Source organism: Hesperophylax consimilis, chromosome 18 (genome assembly GCF_061612785.1).
Source record: "Hesperophylax consimilis isolate HC1 chromosome 18, BYU_Hcon_1.0, whole genome shotgun sequence".
Taxonomy (NCBI): Eukaryota; Metazoa; Arthropoda; class Insecta; order Trichoptera; family Limnephilidae; genus Hesperophylax; species Hesperophylax consimilis.
In genome coordinates this window covers 3867823-3888113 of record NC_142853.1, presented here as the reverse complement: position 1 = coordinate 3888113, position 20291 = coordinate 3867823, and the positions used below count along the sequence as shown (strand labels likewise).

General features: G+C 34.0%; 1 protein-coding gene across 1 annotated transcript; it reads right to left on the bottom strand.

The window, feature by feature from the left end:
• Nucleotides 1-2312: 2312 nt before the first annotated feature.
• Nucleotides 2313-20291, bottom strand: LOC149415263 (neprilysin-1-like). Its single transcript, XM_089642838.1, has 14 exons — nt 20246-20291; nt 16008-16104; nt 14458-14552; nt 14272-14384; nt 11858-12044; nt 10954-11227; nt 8870-9149; nt 4621-4815; nt 4155-4491; nt 3780-3828; nt 3452-3519; nt 3238-3368; nt 2804-2959; nt 2313-2489 (listed from the first exon to the last, which is right to left on the bottom strand). The coding sequence occupies exons 1-14, from the start codon at nt 20289-20291 to the stop codon at nt 2313-2315; spliced, it is 2205 nt and encodes a 734-aa protein (XP_089498964.1).

Below are 20291 nucleotides of genomic sequence, written 5' to 3'. Positions count from 1 at the left end.
CTTAGGGTTGAGTAGACCAATCGTCCAAACTATCCAAACCATCCAACTCCCAACGATTAAGGCCACGTACTCTGTCCCAATCAAAACTATCCCAACCATTGGCTCAATTGGACACATCCCATCTATTAGCTCAATTGGACACCTTCCATCTATAAGCTCAATTGGACATCTTCCATCTATTAGCACTATTGAATCCATCGCACCTATTGAATCAGTTCACTCCATTCCGATTGAAAGCGACATCTCACTTCTTGGTGGATCATCGTTGATTGGAGGTCATATTGGCAGTCCAGCATTCATCGATTCTGGTTTTATTGGTCATGGTTCTCCAATCATCAGCAGTGGTTTGTCGGGACATGGACTGATTGGAGGTGGAATTATTGGGGGCGGTATTATCAAGGGGGGAGTTATAGGTGGACACGGGGTCTATGGAGGTTCGTCCATTTGGTAAATAGGAGTCAACTCAATGGTCGAATATGTTAAATATTTTATCCAGTCATTTATCTCAATATTTTACTTCAATAGGATAACAAATTTTATCTGCGATAATTAATAATCATTTTATGAATATGTATTTTTCACATTGTTTTATATTCACGTAGCGAAACTTTAGGGGGTTTTCAAAAGTTTTCGAAGGTATAATTCTCTTTTTCTTTTGCTGAAAGAATGTTGTAATAGCGTAGGTTTATTTTTTAAGATTACACGACTCAGTCATATTAATATGTATATAGTTTTTTCAACGGACACAAATAAATTGGTTTTTTTTGTTGTTTGATCTTAAGTAAACTTAATTTCTTAGATTTTCTTTGATAATCCCCTGACTTTCCGCAATAAATAACGTTATTTACAAAGAGGTGTTAAAGAAATATTAATATTTATTTACAAAATTTGGTCCCTTATACATAAGCACACGATCACTCTATAAGGTGCAAAACATCATTACAATTTAAAAACAAAAGCTGTTAAGCTCAACAATATGTACGTAGTATTAGGAATAACATAAATGTATAATGTATGAAATGTATGATTACATCATTTAGTATTTTAAGGACGAAAAATCCAACTTATTTCAATAAATTGTTATCTATAATTATATATCTGGTTTCGTTCCTTATGTGGCCTTTTCTTTAACTTGTGTTGGCACACACAATTCTCCCTGTATTGTGTACAGAACTAGTGAATGTATTAAAGTTAAAAACCACTTCTTTTTATTAGCAACAACCGTATTCAGTCCTCCATTTAATTTACCTGCATTCACCTTTCTATAAATGTCCTTATCAGCCTTATCTCTCGTGAACGTACTTCCCAAATACAGGTGGGGCAAATGTAATCACCCTATTGGAAAACGCTATAACATTTCGGTTTTGTCAATTCGGTTTTGACATTTGTGAAGTTAACAAACATAGAATACAAATCGACAAGACATGTGGAGCAAAAGTAATCACCCTATTGAAAAACGCTATAACTGTTATAAATGGCGGCAAATGTTAATTCGGTTTTAATATTTGTAAAGTAAACAAACGCAGAATTAAAATCAATAAGACATAAATCGGTTTACTCCACAAAAACGCGGAATAACAAGCATTACCAAAGTTTATCATAAAAAAAAATTGCCGCAAAAGAACATCGGGCGATTACTTTTGCCATATCCTTTACAAAAGCTCATCTACTTTCTACAAGTATTTGCATTTCACTGGCATATTGAACAAGATAAGATATGACAATACGTACATAGATACCTACTTGCCAAATACAAAAACTCATCTACTTTCTCCAAGAATTCGCATAATTTTACTAAGTACTACAACTCGTTCACTTTCTCCAAGGATTCACATACAACTAGCGTATTTAACAAGATCCTAATATGTAGATACCTACTAGTCAAATAGACAAACTCGTCCACTTGCTCCAAAAAATACAGTTAATAAATATATTCAACATAATCATAAGCATCTTCATTACTACATTGTTGTTTTAGGTTAATAAATGTGTAACAAGATGTACCCGACTGACCTGGTAAAAACTGTGAATGCCAATTTTGGTTGGTTGAAATCCACACAATAAAGAAGTGTAGCCTTATCTAAGTAAAACAAAGAAAATTTATTTCTCTAAGATGTCTCCACCGGCAAGAACTTCTGCCTACTGATACCACGAAGTACGCACCACCCCATCCCCGTAGCATTAGACAGTAAGGGAAGGTGCTGGGGTGGGTGTTTAGCAGGTGAGCCTAAAGTTCTCATCAGTTGCTGACATGAGAAGAACAAATTTGAGTTATGGTAACTCTGTCTAATAATGAAATTTTGTAAAGGGTTTCAAAATATGACGCATTTCTGCCTTGCTGGGTTCATAGTTGAGTTGGTGGGACAGTTCCAGGCTTTTGCAAATTCTGGGACATTCTGGAGGACCCCCTTCAACCTTAGGTGACTTGGAGAGTGTTCATCCTTAACTTCGTAGGACAAGGATTTAGGTGTCCGAATACCACACCAAAGCTGAAAATCAAAATTGTTTCAATGAACAAATATCGAATTGTCTGTCATGGTGATATCAGGGAGTTTTATGAGTCAGCAAGACATGTCTTTGGATGCTTTATAGTTCGGTTTTTGCGAAAATTGTAAAATATTTTGAAAAAAGTGAAATTTGTGGTAAATTGAGTCAACAATGTTGGCAAGTTTTGTGGATTATTAATGTTTTCTCCGGTGCTATCAATACATTTACAATAGTGCTGACTTTAATCGTTATAAATCAGGTGGTGCAGAAACCCTGTTACTGTTGTTGAAAACATGGCAGGGACACTATATCTTACATTTCCATAAGCCAAGAAAAACAGCTGATCACTGCTGAGAGATGCGAGCCCTGGAAGGACTTTATCCTCTGAAGATGCTTTCCAATATCCCTTCAGGGCGGATCTAACCCCACCGTTGTCAGCTATGTTCTCTCCGAGGGTTAGGTTACCGTTTACCTAAATATAGTTATAAGACGTTAGTTATAAAGGGAGTCCGAGAAAAGAGTGATAAAACATAATATTCCACACAGTAACTTCATGACGTTATGTTCAAGTAACGATAAAAAACTTTGAAATTAAATAAATAAGAAATCTTCATAAGCTATTAAAAAGTAGGTAAGTGCACTCTTATTGGACTGATTTGAGGTATATCCAATAACAGGCTCCAGTTTTGAAATAACTAAAAAGCTTAAAAATTGGTGTTCTGAATCGTAATTATTCAAAGATCGTCTTACGTATTCATCTATTTCGGGCAAGTAGAAATCAGAGTATTGTTTGACGAAACACTTGGTCTTATTGACGTAGGCAGAAATTGTTGCATTGGTCCACCATTGGACGTAGGTTCCGAGTTTGTCGTACTTGCGTCCTGAAAGCGATACGCAATTTTTCCTTGGTGAGAATTGTTTCTTGTACTTGTAATTTATTTTTTCATTAATGATTTAGACGTACCGTAGTTATCAAATCCATGAGTCAGTTCATGTCCCAGAACGGTTCCGATTGATCCGTAATTCAGTGCCCTTTGCCATAAATAAATATATTATTCATTTCACACAATTTGAGAAATATTCAGAAAAGCCAATTTGTTCATTTTTATTTATTTGACCCATCTACAGTAATGTTTCTAAAGCATAACCAGAACAATAATGTCAGGAAAAAATTCATTGTTAGAAAAAAAAAACAAACCAACTTAAGTGTAATTCTGAGAATCGAAATGTAAACATTTCAAATTTCCAAGAGTCGGAAAATAAGTTAAATACACAAGTTATTGTAAACTTACTCCAATCCCAAGTCATAAAATGGGTACTGTAACATAACCAGTGGTACAGCTGCGTCCATTGAAATGTACAAATATTAACAGATCGTCGCAACATCATAATTGAATATAACAATGGCTACATAATAATAAATTACATTGTGTAGTGCTGTTCATTAACTTGATCTAGTTTAGTGACGCCATTCTATAAATGTATTTATTTGAACATCCAGTTTATAAAACACTGATTAATATCTGATCTTATTATCCAAAGAATACCCATGCAAAGGTTCGACCATTGACGAAAAATGGGTAGGATGACTCGATGAGAATCACAAACAGCCATTGCCTACATAAATATGGTATTTTTTCAAATGGAGTTTAAGAAAATCTACTCACTTATGGCATTAGCTTGAAAAGTATGATACGCATTTACTTCAGTCGGTTCCGTGTCCCAGCTGAATACGTAGGGATTCCTGAAATAGTTCAGTTTGTTGTTGAAAGCCACAGAAATCAACGAAAGCTGGTTCTGAATGTGCTTGGTGGGGTCTATCACCACCCCAGAATAATATTCCTTCAGCCTTCCTGGCTCCAAAAGCCACTTGGGGAACCCTATAAGGCTTTTCATGTATCTGACCTTCTCGATTGAGGCTGCTTTTGTTGGTATGTCCATCCAACTAATGGACATGATGAGGTCTTCGAAAGCCATTTTGATGTTATGCAACATTTTTAGAACCTGCAAGTGGAAGATTTTGTTTTGTAAGAATTCAGTCCGCTTCAAAAATCAGAAAGTCTACCATTCAGAATCGAATCGTTGTTTCGTAGTGGCTACCAAAAGCTAGGTAGATCTAAGCTGTAATCAAACCTTAGGAAGCGTCGTTTTTAGAAAATTTTCATCAGCAATCGCATAGCCCACGGCCATTCCCATTGTCACGCTCACACTACTGGCGCACCGGATGGACTTTGGAATGGTCCCTTCAGACCCCGTTACCACCTTCATGTACTTCTCGTACATTTCGCGTATCGCTGTGCTGGTATGGGGAATGAATATATCAACCACCTGAAAGAAACAAAACATATATAACTAAATTTCGGTTTAAAAAAATCGATTTGGAGATTTCTTAAAATTTTACGCGTTCAACGGTAAAGTAGGTTTAAAAATAATTTTCAGAGAAAACATTAAGTTCTGTGAAAAGAATTGTAAGAGACTGTGGGTGGTGCTCAAGAAAATGCATAACAAGGCATTCCAGCGCATGTACTGCACTGCCAACAGAGGAAGTATTCAGAAGGGGTCTTTTTTCTTTTCTGATGGGGATCCGATTATAATATTTTATAAATACGTAGGCTCTGGTAAACGAACAACTTTTTACGAAAATTTCTTGCCCGTAAGGTATTTCTGTCAAAATCTCCGTATTATTTGATAATATTGCACAAGCTTGTCGGGTATTGTATATTCTTGTTGACGTATTGCCATGTCTTGACGATGAGGTCGCTTGACTACTGACATTAATTACGACAATATTTCCGGGCCAAATCTATTTTCTTCTCGCTCTGTTACAACTCCAACACGGAATCACAATTACATACTCCCGTACAGAATTTGGGAAATTTACACATTTAATATACCATTCACTAAACATAAACAGAACAACAATCCTAATTAAACAAACTGCCTAGGTCTGCTTCGACTTTTTAATTTAATTTATTTATTTCACCGTGTATTCCCAATCTACCATTTTTCCGTCTTACATGGTGTAGTATTTTTTTTGATGTTATGCTCATTTTGATATTCTTTTTGTTAAAAAAAAACACGTTAAAGCTGGGTGTGAAATTCAAAATAAATAAAACAATATGGGCGTCTCTGTTTGACACCCACCCGCTAACAAAACTGTAATAATTTCGAAAGTGAAGAATGTAAATTAATATAAGTTTATGCGACTTTGGTGGAAATTTGCAGGAGATCATTTATTGTATTCTTAATTTGTTTTGTACATTACGACAATATTTCAGTAATAGGCATTAAAAGTTATCTTGCTCGTCTACCAGCTCTTATTGATTGAGTTATTCGAATTAACATATCTTTAAAATTTTTGCCAATTGTGAATCAAATTGAACTCACCTGGAACCAAGAATACAGCTCTAATATCAAAGGATCTGTTCCTTGTATAATCACAGCCAGGTTCATTAAATAATTGAAATCATATTCGCTGGTCATTAACGTGTCATTTTTAAAATTCAATTTCACGTTGGTCTCATTGAATATTCCAAGCAAATACGGCGCCCATATTTCAACAAAGGAAAAATTGGCAATTTTCAAGCGAATGTTTGTTTCGTTCTGAAGAGTTTCCACTGAAACGTCGAAGGATTCGCTGGATAAACTTTCGCCATCTGAAGTATTATTCATTGTAGCGTTTTTGAATTCTTCGCCGATCTTGAAAAATAATGCATTGGTATTAAAGAAATACTAAGGCTATTCGTACACGGAGATACTTACAAGCGACTCAAGTTTTGTGCTCGTTGAATACGCGCCGCCAGTGAATATCTGCCCAACTATTTTGCTAGTATTTCTATTCGTGGTGGTATTCCATTATAATGATAAATTGAAACAAATTTAAAACGTTTTTCCACTTGTTTTATTTTTATATTTTGTTTTATTTATACTACACTTCCATTAAAAGCATTTGCTTGTGGATGGAAGAGGAGTGTACAAATATGTAATCTATGGTTTATATTCATAACATTTGGGGGAAGGAGTAGGGATTCACAGGAATGGTACACAATGAATTTATTATAATTATATAATAATAATAATAATAATAATTGGATAATTTGTAGAGCGCCGTTTTTGTGAAAAATCACCTCAAGGGCGCTGTACAATTTATTTCCTAGGATCTACATTTGTTATTTAGAAATGATACCAAAACATACTTACCTGGCAAGTCACTTCCAACAAACACACTTATATTAAAAAGTTTATGCTTATAAAAGATAGAACTGCACGCAGAGGAAAATATATCAAAAAAACACTGGTCGTCGCATGATCTTAAGTCTGCTATAGTTTTTATTTTTAGTTTTTATGGATTTTTCCATCTTCGTTGTTTTGTGGTGAATCACAATTTCAAAATTGTGGAACACCACGTAACAACGAAGATGAGAATTTTTTTTCTGGAAGTGGAAAAATATCCATATTTATATATTTTATTTTACACTAACCCCACACTGGAGGTCCAGAGGAAAATAATTTCCCTCAGGGCCTTTATCTTTCGGGATGCTGTGCGGAGGGGTTTTTTTTAAAGAAAAGAAAGAGAGGAAGTTTTGGAGAGGTAAAAGGTATGAGGATTGGATAGGAATCTAGGGATTAGTTTTTTCAGCAGTGACGGACATATAAATATGTAGCGGTAGCTACTAGAAGGATCGGAAACGTTTATATATGCAACCCGCATCGCCTTAAAACTTACTAGTGAAAAATTGTATGCACGGCGCATCTACCTACTCGCGATTTGCTGGTTTGTTCTCGAACGCATTTGCGCCTATGGTCTTACGACATCTTCGCCGGCCTGCATCTCCCTTGCAGCAAGCTCATCCGCGCTCGCATAACCTGCCGACCAGGTCAACCTCGATCTGGCATGCCACGCAGATGGTGGGAAGGCGCATCTTGAACACACATCACCCGACGAACCCGGACACCCCTACTAAATCACCAAACATAGCGAACCACTTGGGGTGACCTACGGCAGAGGTATTGGTTATCCAATTAATGGTTCCAGGAGTGGCGATACCTAAGTCCTCTACCCAAATTATGTAAGTATAATTTACCGGAATACGTCAGAAAGGATTTAGCGGAGAAGGCATGGATTGAAGTTAGACAGAAAAGTCAATTTGACATCATTCTCATGTAGTTTATTGACAGCGACCAATTCACCTACAATTTACATTTTTTCATTGTATGTGTACCATATTCTATTACACGGAATGGACTGTAAACCAAATCAACACGGATGCAAAAATATAAAGCACATTCAGTTGGGTTTGAATATCACGGGAAATGTGGAATGATGGAAACAGCCTACCTTGAATTCCCATGAATCCCTGCAGTATGGCTCTCAAGGAACTGGCACTGTACACAAAACAGAGCACAAAGCATGTGAATATACGACTCCAATTCACGACGACACAACGAATGCAACAGCTTGCCACAAATGCGAATGATGCACTGACTTGCGACAATTTACAATGCAACAAAATCATCTTTTTCTTTCCAATGTGGGTAAGGCTGTATTAAGGAAGGAAATGGATAGTAGGTATGATAGTATATGATGGGAAATGATGGTAGGTATTATTATCCCAAACTCTTTCAATACTAAACAGTATGGGTAAACTCAATATCTTCTTTAGATAACTTCCGATTTTATGTCCGGGTTAAATCTTCCCCATAGGAAAAACTAAACCCTTCCACACACTTTTCCACAAATGATCATCTAGTCAATCAACATTATGCAAGTGCATTATATAAGCAAAATAAATACAAAACAATACAAGAACAACACGTCAACTCATCAGAGATCAAATGGGAAAATAATTCACCGACTCCAGATATTTTCATATCAGAGGGTTCGGCTCGGTAGAACTTCTAACAGGGCATATAAATCCTACTGATCCCTCAACATAAATATTTTAAAAATCTTTCGTTATCCTACATGTATTCAAAATGGCGAACTTTTGCATCTTTATATTTAATTTTTTGATAGATGTAATACGCCTAAATTTTTAATAAGAGAGCTAGGTATAATGCCAGTAGCCGAAATAACGAATGGTAATATTTTTATAGTCTGAGAATGCCAAATTCTTTTTATTTCATTTCCTAAATCTGTGTATTTTCTTATTTTTTCATTAACAGATTTTTGTATTAATATTAATATTGATATTAATATTCTACGGCTACACTTGTAAAAAAGGAATACGGAAGCCAGCTTTACAGAGTAGCATATTGGTAGGCTATTAGTGGTTGCGTCACAGTCACGTAGCTTGTAAGTATTTCGTGGTACGAAGGGCCCAATTGTGAATGTAACCTAAATTATAATGTAAAGATACATAGCACAAAACAATCATCTTACCGCATATAATAACTTCGACAAACTTATATACTCTTTTAAAGCAGCATCCACATTCTTGTCCACTTCTTCGTCAGTCATTTCAGTTAGTTTATTAGGATCCACGACTTTAATGAACTCTTTTATAACTCCTCTATACATGATCTTGTACTGCTTCCTGTAAACAGTTTCTTCCTCTTCTTCTTCTTCCTCGACTTCATCATCCTCGGGAGCTTCTGAAGTTATTTTCGGGAAGAGGATTTTTTTCTTTATTGTTGGTAACATTTTATCTAGCTCTGTGTAGCTAGAAGGTTAAGGATAGAAACATACGAAATGTTTATCACAATTGATTCATTTTACAAAAACTTTTTTTCAAAAATATCTTTTTTTTTTTTTTACAGTAATACCGCACAAGAGTCCCAACTGCTCCCGTCTGGAGCCAGTGAGACTATGGCATCCCCAATTGGGGTATGTTGTGAGGCTGAGGGTATTGGGGAGGGGAGGGAGATGGGGAAGAGGAAGGTGGGGAAGTACCTGGCTATTCAGATCTGGTCACCAAACACGGCTAAAGCCATTTCAAGCAACGTTTCAATTCTGAATGGTGGTCTTACACCAGGGCGATACTGAGAGTATCTTCCACTCTGGAACGTGCCGCAAATATACTATATATTATTTTAAATTAATTAATTGTGAAATAACACAAATTAATCAAATAAAATTTATTTGCGCACGCCGGGTTCGAACCCGCGACCTTCGGATCTGTAGTCAAAAGCGTATACCACTAGACCACGCCGGCCGTCAATCTGTTTAACTGTTATTATTTTTTATTGAAGGGAAAATTTTATTTTTACAAGACAATGTTTTTATGCAAAGTACGAACGGTAAAAAATTATTAAAAGCAATAATTATTAACTTGAAACATAAATATAAATTCAAAAAATCTTCAGAGAAAAATAAATGCCCCTGACGCGAATTGAACCCGCACCTTCTTTGAATGCCGGTCAATTGCAATTGCAAATCAATAAATACTAAGAAAACATTTAATTAACTTATCATATCAACAAATTATCATATATCAGTAAGATATCAGAATAACACTAAAATTCCCGAATCGAACAACAAGCATATTAAAAATACCTACTTCTATCTTGGAATAACTTATCTTAACCACATTCTTTTAAATGTAAAAGTTATCGAAAATATTCATGAATACAAATTATTAAAAAATTACTTAAAACAATTTTATGAGTCCATATTTGTTATTATTTGAAAAAGTTCTTAATTTTCTATTATCAATAATTTTTGCTTTTTTCTCATTCCTTTTCTTGTTACTATTATTTACAATATTTCATTTATTACTCGTGACTTTATTATGAATTCCATCACCAAACACACAAGATACTAAAGTTTCTTCATGGTGGGGAACAGCTATTATTATTTTTTTGTTATAATACACGGTAAATTATTTGTTCCAGCAAATGAAACATAAAACTACTTTAAGTAAAGATCCACGATTTATAAAATACTATGTTATATTATATGATACATAGAATAAAGAAGAACCTAATGGTACGTATACTTAAACGCGAACCGAGTAACGTAAAAAAAGAACGAAGCTTTGTTCCTTTCCCATAAGTTGAGGTTCAGTTCGGCAGTTCGGCGCGCGTATGTATACGTAGCATTAGAAATGCGATTTCCAAAAGTCTGACCATTTTTTGCTTAAAATTCAAATACAGAAGTTTGTTAGATCACTGTGAAATTTTCTTTCCGATCAAATATAATGGCAATGTACGATATCAGGTAGAAACAGATGTACATATACACACTAGTATTTCATAGGCAGGTATCCGCAATAAATATGAAGACGAAATATTTACAGAAATAATTGAGGAAAACGTCTGAAGCATAAATTAGTCACAAGGAACAATTTCACTATTTTTCATGCGAATCAGTCAATGTTTTGATCAGAAGCACCAATGAAAATAGAAAAAAATGAACCCTCTACATTGTAAGCCCGTTCTAGGTTCCTCGAACATTCTTGCAGCCATTGTTCCTTGCCAAGCGATCTTAAACATTCATCGGTTGTAATCTTATTTGAACAAACTTACCTTGGAATAGTTTCAGCATCAGATGGTTCTCCCAAAGCAAGTCTTTTGTGTGAGTTATTCTTCGAGTCGGGGAATATATCGAAACCAATAAAAACGTCCATTCCCATTTTTTTCTTTACCTTTATAATTGTTTTCAACCAGTCAAATTTGTATGAGACAGTAGCAGTGGTTGTGTTCGATTCCTTGGAGATATTTAGAAAGGTAGGCAAAGCTGGCAGTCCAACACTAGCCAAGAAATCAATTACTGGTTGCACTCCAAGACTATCTAAAGTTTCTGTAAACGAAAACAAGTTTTGTGGTTCAGTAAAGTGACACGACATTACATTAACTAGGTAATTAGTGCAGTTGCATAAATACAATGTTATTATAACGTGCTTAACTAACTAGATATTCTGATATCATTAATCATCGTGGAATCAGAAAGGACAATCAACAAACACAGTACATTAATGGTATTGTGTTAAATTGTCACCTCATAATACTGAACGCCCATACATAGAGTTTCGTAATTAATCATTTAGGTATGGTGTCCTAACGATTCATATAAAATTTTTCAATTATTATTATTTTAAATAATAGTTTTTAAATGTTTTTTGTAGTTTTCGGAGTGGTTGAGTGAGAGAAACAGATGTCGGCCATCATTGGGGTGGGCTGATGACTTTCCGAGTACTGCCTGCTTTGGAGAGGAGAAGCCAGATGGCTGATAAAGACACCACGAGAAAGCTAGACGGATGACGAAGAAGGCCAATGAAAAAGGAAACAATTAAGGTAGATGAAAACAGATGAACTCACAAAGAAAATAGACGTTGAAGATATCGTAGTTAAGAAAGATTAAGAAGAAAGTTAGAATAATGACAATGATGAATCTTTAAATTCATCTGCTAGTTTCTGATGTCACACTCACTGGTATCAACGCAAGCTGCATACATCGCCTTGGCCTGGTTCAGAGGAAGGGGGTCCTTATTGGATATGTTGGTAGATAGAATATCTCGAACCATCCGCTCCACTTTCCTCCTTTTGTCTGTGAACCAGTCGTAGGAAGAGAGGAAATCTGGCCTCGGGTGGTCCTGGGCCCAGTTCCCGCATGCATACTGAAAATAAAATTGTTAAAAGTAATAGCTCAAAGCCTGATAAAACTTAAAATGATGCTTTCAGATTTCTTTAAATAAGTATGGAAAATAAATTTTTTCCATTAAATTTAAAAAATATCGAAAACATTCAGGAATTTCACCTTAAATTAAAAAATTACCTTAAAATATTATAAGTCCAAAATACGTTCACTACTTACATCTAGAAGTAATATTGTTTAAATCTTGTGTTGTTTCTAAATAATTTATTTACTTTAATACTAACATGTAGATACATAATTGAACTAGAATTCCCTCACCAAACACAAGAGCATTGTCTCTTTATGGTGAGGAAAGACTATAATTTCTATTGTTTTATATCTCGTTAATATCCTGTATTTATCTATGTAAAAAAAATATTTTTTCTAATATTAAATAATAAAAAAAAAATAAAATTTGGACTTCCTTTCAGTACGGATTATATTATTTTTAGAAGTTTATTGATTTTTCTTATTTATACACAAAAAGATAAATTGTAGCCACCTTTCCATGAACAAATTCTATGATCCCTTCTCTTCCTGTAAATTTTTGTAAATTAATTTTAAGTGTTGTTAATGTTAACTAGTGTGCCTAACTGTTTTTAAATATATTTTACCAATAGACATTATAAAAAACGTTTGTAATTTGAAATTTAATTTATTAAACCTGGTCAGTTCCATTATGTAAAGACTAAAGACGTAAGAGAAGTAGGTAGTATATGACAATCATTATAAATGTTGTAAACCGTTCAACTCGCTATCGATTGATGGCTCCAAATAGCATGCGGTCAGTCGATCAATTGTTTACTCTAAACTTTACCATGCACACAGTACGTACATAAATTTGTGCAAAGTGCAGAGTATCTCGATTCTAAAAGCACATATAAAATATAAACTATGGGACTCGTGTATGAAACTGAAGTTACTTACAATTAACCTTTAGATCGCAATTATGGTTCCTTGCATTGGTTACATGACTTGCTTTGATTTAAAATACAAAAATACAACGCACGTACCTACTTTAAATAGGCAGATCAGATTTATATAAAAAAAACGATACACAATTCTAACAGGCACATAAATCCAACTCATTTTTTGTTTGGGTCATTTTTTACTCCTTGATGTTCGACATATTTATATAAATTTCTCTAGTTTAAATAAATTTGGCGATGGAACCGAAATTGGCAGTAGATTATGGGTAATTATAAAGAACACTTACTGTAAAAATCAATTGCACCTAATGTAGAGTACGTTTGACAAGACGTTGATTATATTAACCGTTGTTACACAAATGCTGGTGAATACTATAGATTTCATATATTGCTAAAGGTGTATCAATAACTGCGGGTCGTAAAAAACCAACTGCAACTACAAAATGCATTATTAATCATTTTGGTATCTAATGGAACCTTCGTGACCAGGTCACATTCTTATCCAATCAATTGAATGCACCTGTAAAATTTATAGTGTTTTTTCAGGATATATGCCAAAGTTGAAAAATATTTACTCCCCAAGTAAAAAGGGCATCAAAACTATCCTGCAAAATAATATATGATACCACCATGACTTCAATCCTTTTGCAATTAACTTTTGTTTTAACTGGCTCGAGCTGCATAATTGTAGATACGTAATATGCTATGTTTACCAGTGCATCACCTTCAATAATCACCATGCACTATCTTTGATCGATTTTCTATAAATGGGCTTTACTGCATTTACTCTAACGACAGTAGTTGTTAGGCACAGTTTATGCCATCAAATAACACTAAGTATCAAGTAATCCTACATAACATATGTATAAGAACTGTCGAATGTATGTATTGTATACATTGAGGTATAATGTATATTACCTTTATGAAATTGCAACTAAAAATACAGTAAATTGTTTAGCTTGATTGCGCTATGAGGTAGATTAGATTATGAGTTCAATTATTTATTTATTAATACTGGGTCTTGGAAGATGTTCTAAGGTAATTGAGACCAATCCAATTATAAATAACTAATCTATTTTGTAAATAGGCACATTAAAATTTTTAAGCAATTGCAGACATTTGTTATAAATCTGTATAAATGTTTGCTTGTTGTTCTTGTTGTTCTGTTTTTTAGCCAGCGTTTCCGACAATCTGATGTGTCCATTATCAGGAAAAGTGGTTCGAACAACGTAATAGTACTATTGGCCGCGAGAACCTTGATCATATGAGTTTAGTATTTACCTGATAAAAGTCTTCGCAAGGATTAGCATTTTGGTCCATGGACATTATGAGATTTGAGGCCGATCTGACGCATTCTCTTGTTTGACAAATGCTTCGTTTTTGGTCAGCAACATCTGAAATGAAAATTCAATTGAATATAATATTGTTAAACTAACTATTGTTATTATTGAACTACTTGATACTTACAGTAGCTAGAGATCACAATGAGAAATATCAATAAGATAATTATTAAAATAATTAGGACAACGATGAAAATTTTCTCTTGCTGCTTTCGCCTGAATCTGAAACAAATTGGAGGCATTGAAAAATTATATTTGCGGCGGGAACTTTTTTGATAACCTAATATATTTATGATAGAATAGTAACTACCTTTCAATCAGATTTATTATAATTCTTTAAGTAGTAACTTTCCATGTTTTAGGTTGTTAAGATTAATATGTATTTTTTGATACGAAATTTCTGAATAGCTTCTTATTGCCTTTAATATTTTTATATAAAATAATAAAACCTTTTACCAAAATACTTTTCAAACACAATTTCACAGGGTGTTAAGTGACTTGACTGACTTTAATCAGTGATTTCTGATATTATTTGGAGAAAAATATACAAAAGAAATTTTCGAATCCGATGAATTTTTTGATGTGTGTTTTTTTTTCTTTCACATGTTTTCACTGGCCACTCAGCCAAGTGATCACTCAACCCTAACTGTCCAATGTCTACTGATTGTGTATGCTCGTCGAAAATGTCACCGGAGACGAAATATTTAATTTACATTTTTACTCGAAATAGTGTAATAATATAATGGTAATACTGGTCAAGGAGCACGTCCCTTAACACTCTGTATACAACAAAGACATTCGTAGACATAACACAAGGACATGAAATGAAATTAGACTGTAAATGACTTCGACCATTCATTCATTCAATCACAAAATCAATCAATCAATTATACATTCATTCAATCAAGAAATCAATCAATTTATCATTCATTTATTCAATAAAGAAATCAGTCAAAAACATTCATTCAACCAAGAAATCAATCTGTCAATCATTCATTCAACCAAGAAATCAATCATTCATTCATTCATTCAATCAAGAAATCAATAAATCAATTATTCATCCATTCAACAAAGAAATAAATCAAATTAATCATTCATTCATTCAATCAAGAAATCAATCAATCAATCATTCATTCAATCAATCAAGAAATAAATCATTCATTCATTTGACAAATAATAAAATCAATTAATCAATCATTCAATCAATTAAGAAATCAATCATTCATTCATTCAATCAATCAATCAATCATTCAATCATTCAATCATTCATTCAATCAAGAAAACCAAATCGAAATAAAAAGGATTTATGTAAAAAGGACAAAGCTAACGTACAACACAGTTACAATACAACATAAGAAGGAGTGCAATATTAACATGCGCTGCCAAAAATAATAAAGTCTGCACCAATTGGTAGATTCAAGCTGGATTTGTAGGAGCCATATTAATCAAAAGAAAAAAAATGTAACACTAAAAATGTATGTATGTGTGTGTAAGTTTATAATAAAATAGTAATTTGCCAACTTGGATGTTCAAATGGTTAAAATAAAATATCATTATTATTTGTGCGTTGATTGAGTGAATTGTATATTTGTTAATCACATTAAAAAAATTACAAAAAGTTCGTCATCGAATCATCAACATTTTATTGTCCATTATAATTGTTATTTCTGAACTAACCTCGCAGTTCTGGAGCTGACTGCAACCAAATAACTTTCAGCTACAGTGTCAGGTCTTTTTCTTATAACGTCCACTGGGGGGGATACGGCACTGCTTGCTGAAAAACATAATATTCCTTGTTCTTATCAGAAAGCATCTGACAGAAGTATCTGTCGCCAAGACCCGGACAAAACTCTCCCCATGCACCTGGGCACCCCTGCTAAACACCAAACGTAGCGAACCACTTGGGGTGACCTATCGCCTTGAGGTGTTGGTTATAATAAATGATAATAATATAGCGCCGTTTTGTAATAAAACGTCTCAAGGGCGCTTTATAGTTTTGCTAAAGTAGGTAGTCTCTGTAAAGAAGCATTATATTTGAAATATTCTCATATATTTAAAACGTTCAATGTTTTAATTTCAAAGATGAAATAAGTTGAAAAAAACCTTTTCACAAACATTTTTAATCAAAAGGTCGAAAAATGTAAGTGAATAAAATTTATTTTTAATAAAAACACACTGAACACATTTTTTTAAAGGAATTTCGCAAAAAAGCTGTGACTTTTCTTTGTATCTCGTTCTTAGAAATAAACATTATAATGATAATTCGCAAAGAATAACCCAAAAAACTGAAATCTGGATCAATTTTATTGTTATTTAAAAATCTCACTTTCATGAAGTTTTAATTACATTCACTCGGTAAATGTTAATTAAAAAATAATAATTCCGAAATAAACAATTGTTTTTCCGATAACATAAAACTATATTCACTACAAGGCATTAATAATGGATTAAAACTGACGAAAAACAACACAAATAATAGTCAATATATTAAATTAGACTGTTGTAATAGTGAATTGGTCATTAGAATAGAAATTATGAAAAAAATATGATTTGTTAATTTTCATAACCGGTTTCGTGCCTCAAACCGAATGGTAGGTCATTCCACTAGTAAAGAGATAAATATTATTATCTAAAATATAGCTTTATCTGTATTAAGATGTACACTATTTAATTAATAATAACTAAAAACTTTTGACGAAAAATGGTTTTTATTTTTTTTTACATTAACTCCACACAGGAGGCTCTGAGGTAAATAATTTCCTTCAGGGCTTGTGTCATCTTTGGGGATGCTGTGTGGAGGGTTTTTTTTTAGGAAAGGAAGGATAGAAATGAAATCTGGGATGGAACAGGGTATGGGAGGTGGATAGGTATCTGGGGTGAGTGTGTCCAAATGTGACGGATGTTTGAATTCATTACACTTTCATGTTGTCAATTCATTACATTCTCTTGTCAATTCATTACATTCGTTCACACTGCGGTGCAAGGCGATGGGTCGAGAGAGTACTGCTGGAGAGGTAAAAAGAAATCCTTCAATCAGTCTCTCCAAATCCGGCTCGCCACACAATTGGTGGACAGACGCATTTAAGACCTAGACAATACCCAGCACATGAACCCGGGCACCCCTGCTAAGTCACCAAACGTAGCTAACCTCTTGGGGTGACCTATGGCAGAGGTGTTGGTTATCAAATTAATGATTCCCGGGGGAAAATTAATAAAATTAAATGCATTCACGAAGATGAACTACGAAGTCATTTACGTTTTTTAGATAAACGTTGAACGTTGCAATACGTACCTATACAGTTTTATAAGACACGAAGACCATGACGTATTGCATCATATGAAAACTGTATACTATATTTCCTTAATTATGCACATGCAGTAACAATCCATATTTTATTCCGTGGCATATAAATGCATTAACATTTGAGGTAGAAACATAAACAGCTGTTTGCGAAGAAACAATTTTCTGGTTGTGTGCCAAGAGGTCACACAAGTCTACAATAAATGATTTCATTTTCATTAAAATGAGGAATTAATCACTCCACGGTCAAGGCTGTTTCAAACACTTTTGACTCCTCGTAATTCAAAAGTCGTTTCGTGCCACGTACCTATTCCATATTTACAAATTCAAATCTTCAGTTATTTTTGTGTAATATATATTTCACCCTCCCGTTCTCCTTAAATAACACGATACCCACTGACGGACGATCTACTTAATTATAATTATTGAAAATAGGGCTCTATGAAAGTCCCAGAACATCAAGCTTCCAAGAAACTGGGCGTTTGTATAGGGCTGGCAAGTTCTTCAATAATGGCCAGCTGCAAACACTATAGATACGCCTAAAAATGAATTTGGGAGCCGCCTCAGGGCTGGAGCCCCACAATACTTGATAAACCTATTTGATTCTGTGCAAAGGAGGGTGGTCCGACTGATTAACCATCCATTATTAACAGATTTTACATATCTAATGTAACAAACAAAATGTGGGCATGCTGAGTCTGTTCTACATGTATTTCAATGGGGCCTACTCTGATGAGGTAGCAGCATTGGTGCACCGGCGTACGTGCGTGATCCTCGACGTACACGAGCGATACACAGTAAATAAGAACGGGCCGCTTCTTCGACTAGTTTTTGTGTAATACAGATCGTGTGTGGAACGAGTTACTGGCATCAGTTTTTCCTCCTTCATGTAATCCGGGCTTCTTCAAGACCCAACATAATAAATCCATTCCTACACCCCCTACCTTAACCCGCCTGGCAACGGTGCCTAACGGGGTGATGACATAGTTCCCCTGCCTTTATACTCTACAGATAAGGAGCACTCTTGTGAGGTATCATATAAAAAAAACCGATCAATCTTGTTTCCATTTCCAATGTCTAATCATAATTTCCAAAGAAAATGTCAATATTTTTTAATGATAACTGCCGTACAAAGTTTCTCCAGTTCCGAAAAGCTGTTAGCTTAATAAGCATCTTGTTTAATTTGTAGTACTTTCGTTTATTAACACGAAATCAATCAATCTGAGGTATTGGTATTTTGAAATTATTTGTGTCGTCGTTGGTCATTTAACTAATTTGTAATGTGGAGGGTTTTTAACTTGGACCCATAAAAAGTCCGACAGAATGCAAATCTAACTAACTTACCAATTAAAGCTGTTACACCCTTAAATTAAATATACAATTTCCGAGAGTAGCATTCTTGTATTGCCTATTATACATCATAATCACCCTTTTCTTATTGGATTTACATTATTCGAAATCTGTCGTATACCGAGAGACAAAGAGACAAAAAGTAAATTCTAATCAAAACCTTGTACTGTAGTACCGCCCAGCTTATAAGTTGCTTTTCCTTTCCTAAACACGCTCATTAAAGAACATAAATATATATTATTAAAATAAATACCGGAAAGTCTAATAATGTCCAATTTTCCAATTATGTCCTGTGCATGCGAACCGTATCTAAATTTCGCTAATAAACAATTAAACAGTGTTAATCTCAAGTGACCTACCAGGTATGTATGGTCGTGTATATTATCTGGATATATAGTTAGTAATAACATAGATAAATAATTAAATTTAACTGCCTCCGTGGTGGAGGGGTAAAGCTCTCGACTAGCAAGCAGAAGATCGTGGGTTTTAATCCCTTCCAAATTTAATTGAATGTAATTATTCTAGACACTCTCAGGATCTTGCACTCATACATGAAGATGGCAGCCAATAAAAATATTAGTTACATATTTTTATTTACACGGAGAAAAATTAATATTGCTAATATATAAATAAATCTCTTAAAATTATTGGTAATCTGGTTTAAAACGGGATATGCAGGCCGTTTCCTGATAAACTATTAGTAAATTTCTATCATATCGGCACACGTGTTTAGTAACGAAATTCGGAAATATTATGATTTTTATGAACATCGTGATAATACGTTCATATTTTACTAAAATTTATAAGAACACATATAAATTCATTCGTTAAGGGCCTGCAATTCCGTTTTTAACCGGGTTACGGTTAATAAAGAGATTCTTAATAAAAAAGTATTAAATATTTTTAATGGTGTCTTTTTAATTTTAAGTATGTTAGTTGTAAGTCTCTACAAATGTAAATATATATGTCTTAGTCGTAAGTCACTAGATATAAGTCTTAGATGTATGTCACTAGTTTTAAGTCAGTAGTTATGAGCCTTAGTCATAAGTCACTAGAAATATGTCTTAGGTGTAAGTCACTAGTTATTATGAATCCCAGTCGTAAGCCAGCTGTATTTAGTATTTCATAAATATATTTGTACAGCGCCCTTGAGGTGATTGAGGTGATTTTTCACGAAAATAGCGCTATATAAATTGACCAAATATTATTATTATTATCAATAACTGTGTATTTTGGTAAATGTATTAAAAATTCCGTAACTTACCAGATACGGCAATAGATTTGCCGTCTGCATCATTCCAAGCATTCAT